This window comes from Aegilops tauschii, chromosome 3, assembly GCF_002575655.3.
Source record: "Aegilops tauschii subsp. strangulata cultivar AL8/78 chromosome 3, Aet v6.0, whole genome shotgun sequence".
NCBI classification, from domain to species: Eukaryota; Viridiplantae; Streptophyta; class Magnoliopsida; order Poales; family Poaceae; genus Aegilops; species Aegilops tauschii.
Genome location: NC_053037.3, coordinates 573,204,179 through 573,213,308, shown reverse-complemented (window position 1 = coordinate 573,213,308; position 9,130 = coordinate 573,204,179). Strand labels below are relative to the sequence as shown.

General features: G+C 51.2%; 1 protein-coding gene across 1 annotated transcript; it reads left to right on the top strand.

Moving 5' to 3' along the window:
- The first annotated feature begins 7,661 nt into the window (after window positions 1-7,661).
- On the top strand, window positions 7,662-9,130 carry LOC109738294 (uncharacterized). The gene has a single exon (XM_020297401.3). It carries the CDS (start codon window positions 7,662-7,664, stop codon window positions 8,931-8,933), a length of 1,272 nt encoding a protein of 423 aa, XP_020152990.1. The 3' UTR covers window positions 8,934-9,130.

Below are 9,130 nucleotides of genomic sequence, written 5' to 3'. Positions count from 1 at the left end.
AACGACTAGTAGCGGCAAGAAGAATTGGCAACATCAACGCCCACAACTTCTTTGTGTTCTACTCGTGCATAGTAACTACGCATAGGCCTGGCTCATGATGCCACTGTTGGGAATCGTAGCATAATTTAAAATTTTCCTACGCTCACCAAGATGCATCTATGGAGTCTACTAGCAACGAGGGGAAAGGAGTGGATCTACATACCCTTGTAGATCGCGAGCGTAAGCGTTCCAATGAACGTGGATGACGGAGTCGTACTCGCCGTGATCCAAATCACCGATGACCGAGTGCCGAACGGACGGCACCTCCGCGTTCAACACACGTACGGTGCAGCAACGTCTCCTCCTTCTTGATCCAGCAAGGGGGAAGGAGAGGTTGATGGAGATCCAACAGCACGACGGCGTGGTGGTGGATGTAGCGGGTCTCCGGCAGGGCTTCGCCGAGCTTCTGCGAGAGAGAGAGAGAGAGAGGTGTTGCAGGGGAGGAGGGAGGCGCCCAAGGCTTGGATCTTGCTGCCCTCCCTTCCCCCCACTATATATAGGGCCAAGGGAGAGGGGGGGGCGCAGCCTTGCCCCTTCCTTCAAGGAAGGGTGCGGCCAGGGGGGAGTCCTTCCCCCCCAAGGCACCTCGGAGGTGCCTTCCCCCTTTAGGACTCTCCCTTCTTTCTTATCTCTTGCGCATGGGCCTCTTGGGGCTGGTGCCCTTGGCCCATATAGGCCAAGGCGCACCCCTTACAGCCCATGTGGCCCCCCGGGGCTGGTGGACCCCCTTGGTGGACCCCCGGACCCCTTTCGGCACTCCCGGTACAATACCGATAAAGCGCGAAACTTTTCCGGCGACCAAAATAAGACTTCCCATATATAAATCTTTACCTCCGGACCATTCCGGAACCTCTCGTGATGTCCGGGATCTCATCCGGGACTCCGAACAACTTTCGGGTTTCCGCATACATATATCTCTACAACCCTAGCGTCACCGGACCTTAAGTGTGTAGACCCTACGGGTTCGGGAGACATGCAGACATGACCGAGACGCCTCTCCGGTCAATAACCAACAGCGGGATCTGGATACCCATGTTGGCTCCCACATGTTCCACGATGATATCATCGGGTGAACCACGGTGTCGAGGATTCAATCAATCCGTATGCAATTCCCTTTGTCAATCGGTATGTTACTTGCCCGAGATTCGATCGTCGGTATCCCAATACCTAGTTCAATCTCGTTACCGGCAAGTCTCTTTACTCGTACCGCAATGCATGATCCCGTGACTAACGCCTTAGTCACATTGAGCTCATTATGATGATGCATTACCGAGTGGGCCCAGAGATACCTCTCCGTTTACACGGAGTGACAAATCCCAGTCTCGATCCGTGCCAACCCAACAGACACTTTCGGAGATACCCGTAATGCACCTTTATAGTCACCCAGTTACATTGTGACGTTTGGCACACCCAAAGCACTCATACGGTATCCGGGAGTTGCACGATCTCATTGTCTAAGGAAAAGATACTTGACATTGGAAAAGCTCTAGCAAACGAAACTACACGATCTTTTATGCTATGCTTAAGTTGGGTCTTGTCCATCACATCATTCTCCTAATGATGTGATCCCGTTATCAATGACATCCAATGTCCATAGTCAGGAAACCATGACTATCTGTTGATCAACGAGCTAGTCAACTAGAGGCTTACTAGGGACAGGTTGTGGTCTATGTATTCACACATGTATTATGATTTCCGGACAATACAATTATAGCACGAATAATAGACTATTATCATGAACACAGAAATATAATAATAACCATTTATTATTGCCTCTAGGGCATATTTCCAACACTACTACCTTGCCACCTTGCATGGAGCTTCACTCTGATGATTGCGAGCAGCGTCAGGTGGCTACAGGGTAAGCAAGCTAGAGGGTATATCAGGGATCTGGTAGTTACGAAAGATACATTACCCATAATCATCGAATCACCTGTTCGTATCGTATATGCCTAAAAAAGCTACCAAACTAACTAAATCGTCTACCTATATAAGGGGCAGGCGACCTCTCCAATAAGGAATAGAGGATAGTGAGAGCACCATGCCTTTAACCTAGCTTAAAGAGATCAATTCAATTGTAATCACTTCTTATATGGATAAATAAAGCTCAACAGGCAGGACGCAAGGTTTTTACCCACCAGGGGCTGGAACCTGCTTAGACCACCGTGTCACCTTCGTCGCCGACGAGATCACTCCGAGCACCACCCATCCATTTGCATTCCTTTGCAATCCTACATAAATTGTAGGATCGGCAGTGTGGTAATCACGGATGCTATAAGACCATTTGAACCTCCACGAACAGACCATCTTCCCCTACCCCATCGACGGTAAGGTTGTGATCTAAAACTGTGGCCAAAGCCTCTCTGACGATGGCGCAACTTGCGCAGGGACTAGATTGCATTTCATCTACCTTTATAGGGGGTCTATTCAGAAGGCTCTGTTTGTAACCTTACTCTCTTTGAGGTTATTCATTTGGTATTGTAACAATTTTGTGATAGTAATGCTAGCTTGTGGGACCTTCAGATCACTACTCATTATCTTCTTAAAGCTTACATATTATATGGTACTAGAGATGATACCCCAGACGTTTGTTGTGGGGATTGGTTGCAATTATTTCAATAGGATTTGGTTGTACAAAACAGTAGTATTTGGATTAACAATATGGGTAAAACTAAAATAATATAAATTCATTCAATTTTATTCGTGTATACTTGTAGAATATATATTGAATATGAGTACCATGCATGCTACATGTTATTATGTTAAGGTGTGTCTTTGCCCATGCATGGTGACTTGGTGATTTGACATAGTAAAAAAAGAAACAATATGACACAATAACTCCCCGTCGTGGACATAGTTGCGGTGACACTTGTTTAGTTATACACGAGTGAGGCTACCTGACATCGTTGAAGGGAGTTTATGGCATTTTAGTAGTTGTATTATTTTCAACTACGGTAAGAAATAATCCATATGTGTTTGATATAATTTATGGGACACCCTTTTTATATAATTCTATAATGGAGGTTTTAACAGGTTTAAGCCTGCCTTCCAAAAATTCTATTACTACAAGTCACTTAAACATATCACTTGAAAATTATATGGACGTGCTTTACATCCAACAATTACAATGCAGCTGCCAATTAGGCTTATGAACTGAATGTTTTTAGCCTATCCTTCGTTGTCATGCTACATTCATCATATTCTCCGTCTGCAAAACAAGTAGAAGATGCTGAGTTGTTCAGATGTTTATAGGGCACCGATTACTCTGGTATTCTTGAGAAATACGATGAAATAGATATTACCATGCCCTAACAAAGTAGATGAGAAGAGCTTCACCTTTTAACTTTTTTTACCATGTTGTGTCCTGACAAAAGAAAAGAAGCAACGACAATTTGGTAAAGATACATTAAAACCTATTTGTTTAAGTTATATAGGTAAGGTAAACATATTTCTTTATGGATTCCTATTTGCATGTAAGAGCAAATCTAGCAGAATTATCATAACAACCTAGCCGACATAAGAACCCCTAGAATGGTGATTTTGACCGAAAAGGCCACTCTACCAAAGTTGCCACCCGTCCCTCAACCTACATAATTTATGGAGTGCACTCCATATCCAACCTATGAGCCTCCATATTTGAAGGCTTGAGGCATTGATATGGCGTGGCCTCTATCTGCAACTGCTCGCGTGGGAGGTAAGTCTCAGCCTAGCCTCTTCCTTCCGTGCGCAACCTGTCAATGGTGCAACCATCTATATGGCTCCCACTACCTCCCCTGTCAATGCCGCAAGTGATTATTCATCGGGAAGAGCACCAATTATTGGCCGCCATAGTGTTTTGCACCTGCTTTCCACCCACACGCGTGAAATCCCCCTTTCCCGTCGGAGCACACCCATTCGCGGGTATATATAACCCACATCTTCCCCATCGCCGACGCCACCACACTTGGCCTATCTACCCCCATCTAGACCACTACCCCACCCACTATCTTTCCCTTTCCCCAGCGCCGCCACCCCCATCGACCATGTCGTGGTTGCGCCCTCCTCGCGTAATCTTTCCCCGACGAGACCAAAGAGGACCACATCGAGAGACTTCTTGAAGAGGGCATAGGAGTACTCGAAGTGAGCGCGAGGACGATGCCTTAAGGCTGAATCAACCATCGGCCGTGTTCGCCTCCCCTCCGCCCTAGAGTAGTTTGACTGCATTTCGATGGTTGCCGCCATAGAATGGCAGTTGATCTCACACTCGCCTTCAATATTGTTGCATTATCCCGCATCCAAGACACACATGAGTTCGCACCCATGGCACCCATCAACGGTGCCACCACACCCAACCTATGTGCCGCCATGGCCAGTCGCCACCCCGCTCCCTATCCCTCCCTTCCCAACAACTACCACCCCCATTGACCATGTCGTTGTTGTGCCCTCCTTGCGGACCTTTCCACAGCAAGACCAAAGTGGACCGCGCCGAGAGGGAATTATCGAAGAGGCCATGTGAGTACTCGGAGTGGGTCAAGCACGATGCATACCTTAAGGCTAAATCAACCATCGGCCGCATCCACCTCCTTGCCACCCGGGAGTACTTTGACCGCATTTTGATGGCCACCGCCACAGAAATGGTCGTCGAGCTCACGCCGATCTTCAAGAATCAAGACTGTGGCCTTATCCCGCATCTAGGACGCACATGTGTTCATCGACCGCATAGTCGCGGAAGTAGCAGCAGTCGAAGCCCCCCCCCCCCCCCTGCATGTGAGGTCACTCCCAAGAGGAGGAAGAGCCCATAGTTTAGCGGAGAACCTTTGTAATCATTCTTGAAATTCACTTTTGCAAATCCATGTTGAAATCCTAGTTGAAATCAATGTTTAATCATGTACTAAATAACTCACATTGTTGTGGGTGGGAATGAAATTGAATTGAAATCCGAATCAAATTGTTCTAAAATTTGGAATATTTTTGGGAAAAACTATTGTAGTCAATGATAAATGACACACACATGTAAGAAAAATATGAAGGCTGCCTTTTTGACCAATCCGTATTTGATCATAGTGGATGTGGCCTCCATATGTATGAAGTGCTCTATATCCCATATGAAGACCAAAGAAATGGCAACTCTGGTAGAGTTGTAGCAGTTGTGGCCTAACACAACATAACCAAACACACGGGTGAATATCTAGTGCTCCCATGGCTTAGATGTTAGTATGAGACTTCAATCTCACAAAAGCCATACTATAAAATTTCAAAAAATTCTTTTTTTGTGTGTGGATGTTCACAAGATAAATGTGTGCAGCCCGGAAAACTTTCAACTCCAAATTTCAGATATGCATAAAGACGAAGAAAAAAAAAGAAGACAAACCCAGACATGAATAATACCATTTTAGTTTTTTGTCTTCTTGTGACAACATTCATGTTGGAATTGTCTTTTATTATCTCCATGTGAATCTTGAGTCTGGAGTTAAAAGTTAGACCCTGATAACGGATTTTGCCCATAGCAAATCAAATGTTTTTTATGGCAACTTTGGTCGACGCGATGATGACAAGTCCAATTATCCAGAAAATTGTCATGCGTGTCTACTAATTTTCTCATCCTCGGGTCAACTGAATTTTTTTTGGAACGGAGGCTCCAGAGGAGCCCGACTTTGAATTAACAAAGCCATCAAGCGGCCAGGAGTACAAGAGCAGACCACGAACAAAGCAACGGCTAAAGGATACAAGGGAGAAAGCAGAACAACTTACAACGCTACACCTACAACCAGCAAACGGAAAATTACATTGAAGTGCAGCTAATTGAGGATAAGCCCACTACACAAAGGCCCTGAAACGACTACGGAAGAAGCCACGAGGATCTGCAGCCGCTAGAATAGGTCGGGCACATGACTGAAACCAGGAACTGGAGATGACATAACACATGCTTTCTCTAACACCGAAGGGGAACCCTTCCCCTTGCCTAGGCTCGAAGGCGCCGAACCGTCAAAGTGTAGAGACGCTCACCCGAGAGCTAAAGCAAGGTTGGCCTCAAGTCCGGGCCAGCCATGGATCACAACCAACATCACGCCGGAGCACACACATGGAGGCTGCGACGCAAACGCCGTAGGGAACCGATGGAAGAGGGTAAGCCGCCGGGAGAGTCGCCGAAAGGAAGAAGCTGCCAAGCCACATGGCGAAGATTAGGTCCGAGGAACTCAAGAACCAGCCAAATCGGCACCAACGGCGCTGCTGCTGCCAGGAAGGGGAACCCGATCCCCTTCCGCCCTGACTCGAGGGCGCCGACCCGCCGGGGCATTGCAAAACACCGCCGCTGAGCAACTTGTGGCTGGATCTGAAACCTGCACCGAATATATACGCCATCGACTCTACAGACGCCAGACGCCCACCTGCAGCTGCTACACGCCCCCAAAGCACCAACCTTCCCCAGACGGCGCCTCCAAGGAGGACACGACGCACCAAGCGTCGCCGCCGCCCATCCCACGTCGGGATTTGAGCTTTCGCCCGGGAGGCATGGCGGGGGTGTGGATGGGAGCCCACGGCTGCGACTCCAACGAGCAGACCGACGCAAAAGGGGCGCCGCCGCCGCCGTGTTGGGAATACCAACAGGGGTTTCCCCGGGCTCGTCCAGCACCACCAGCTCAGGGAGCACCCCGCCGGCACCGGATCCGGGGATCAGAGGCCCAGAATCAGGCGAATCCAGCAAGGGAGAGCAGAGAGAGGGAGAACATGTCCTTCAGATCTGGAGCAGAGGAGGGAGAACCTCGCCGCGCCGCGACCACTGCCCACCAGGACCTCGCTGCCCGAGCAGCCGAGGGATCCGGCCCGCACCTCCCGCGCGCGCCGCCAGCCGAAGGACGACGCCGCCTCACCAACCGGGCCGCCGCCCGGCTTCCGGGGTCCAACGCAAGCGAGCGAAGCGCCGAAGCCCCGCCGCCACCGTCATCAGCAGTCGCCCAGGCGAAGCCCGACGACTCCCTCGGGTGACGGCAGGGGAGGAGGGGTGGAGGGAGCGGCGCCTAGGGAAACCCTAGGGGCCCTCGGGTCGCCCCGGGGAGGACGACGCGAGGGGAGGGGAGGGGGCCCGGGTCAACTGAATTTACCATAAAAACGTTCCATTTGCCATGGGTAAAATCCAAACGTTCGGGATTTATGTTTACGCTAAAAGTTTTAGGGGTTGTACACAATTATCTTGTGAACAACCACAATGCCTTTCGAAATTATTATTTTTGAAACTTCAAAATTTCAATTTTGTGAGGTTTTGGTAGCACCCAGTCCTAGGCAGGCTGCTCGGTGTGCATGATGGCAGCACGAGTTCATCTTCACGGGACGAGCGAATCCCGGACCGGCTTGCCGTGTGTCAGTGCTTCAAAGATATTTGACCCTCTCCCTCCATTTCCTTTTCCTCTTCCGTCATCCCCTTCCTGCGGTACCTTGTGCTGCCTGCCACTCTCGTTTTTGCTCGTTTGCTCCTCTGGTGTGCAAATCCTCCCCCTCTTTCTCCATTTCTCGGCAGCCATTTCTTGATCCACTCTGTTCCATCCATCCACGCCGCTGCTCCTCGCTCACAAGCCGCATCCCTTTTCCTTTGCAGGGTCGAGCGAAGGAGCGTGTTCATGTCCCAAGAACCGAAGCGCGCGGCAATGGCGGCTGCGCCCGCTAGACCTCGTGCGCCGTCGGCTGCCACTGTCGCTCCGCCCGCCAAGAGGAAGAAGAAGGGCCCGCCAAGTCGTCTCCGAGCGTTGCCGGTCCTTCCGGCCGCGGGCTGGTCCGCCCTCCCGCCGGACCTCGTCCGCCGCGTCGCCGACTGCCTTCTCGCCACCAACGACCTCGACTGCTACATGGACTTCCGCGCCGTCTGCTCCGGCTGGCGCGACGCCACCGACGACCCCAGGAGCGACCCGTCCGACCCCCGCTTCCGCCCGCGGCGTTGGGTCATCCTGCTCGACGAGGGCTTCCAGCTCCAGAGCGACGCCGACGGCGTTGACGGCGGCGGCGAGCTGCTGCTCCTGCTGAATGCCGCCACGGGGCGCTTCATCCGCAAGAGGCTCCCGCTGCTCCGCCGCTACTACGTCGTGGCCACCACCCTGGGCGGCCTCTTCGTCCTGGCGGACAGGAACCCTTCCCACGCCGCCCGCGTCTTCAACCCGCTCACCGGCGTGCTGGTCCGGTTCGCGGCGCCTGTGCCCGCCGAGAAGGAGCTGTCCGCCTTCGTCAAAAGTGACAGCTCCGGCTTCTGGCCCCTGCTCGGCTTGCTCTGCGCCTCATCTCGCAGGCCGTGCGTGGCTGGTCCCGACGATGAAAGTTTCTTCTACGGGGGGTACAAGGCCAAGGAGTACCCTAACTACAATTCCGCACGGATGGCGGTCGCAGGTGGTCTCTACACCAACGACGGCACAACTGGATTCGTTGCAAAATCAGAGGGCTGGTTCCCCAAGATCTGCGATCTGATTCATGTCAATCCTCATCAAGAAGATGTCTGGCGTTTCCTGGTTGAGCTTGGTGGACAGGTGCTGATCGTCGTCAGGCTGCGGGGGCGCGTCAAGGTTTTCAAGTACGACGACGCCGAGCCCGTGCCCGTGGAGAGCGTCGGCAGGCATGCCATCTTCGTCGGTCACCATAGGTGCCTCGCCGTGGACGCCGACAGGTTCCCGTCCGTCGAGGCAGACTGCATCTACTACATTGATCGACGGGGTTTGTCAGCCCACATCTGCATGTACAGCCTCAGGGACGAGAAAGAGGAGAGGGTTTCGGGTGGTGCCGTCGATTTCGTGAAGCCGCACAAGCTGTTCGTCCTCGTCGCCGACCGCCCTTTCACTGTCATCCAGCTTCTCTGCAACTACACCATCAACGCCCGGGATTCTCAGCTGCCGTTGAAAGAAGACGCCGACAACTTTGACAAAAAAGGGTTTTAATTTTCTCTCTAGTCTTCTTTCTGTTAATTTTGGCTCACTCTAGGTTAGATTACCTGTGGTGGAAGGAAGGAACTACTCCCTCAGATTCATATTAATTGTCGCTGATTTAGTGTGGATCGGAGGGAGTACTATTTTGTGGGCTTAACTAGGACCTGATATGAACCCAATGCTCCATCTACTTTGCCTGATGCTGTCTC

Coding starts and splice junctions, on each gene's coding strand:
- LOC109738294 (XM_020297401.3), top strand. CDS start 7,662: ATGGCGGCTGCGCCCGCTAGACCTCGTGCGCCGTCGGCTGCCACTGTC.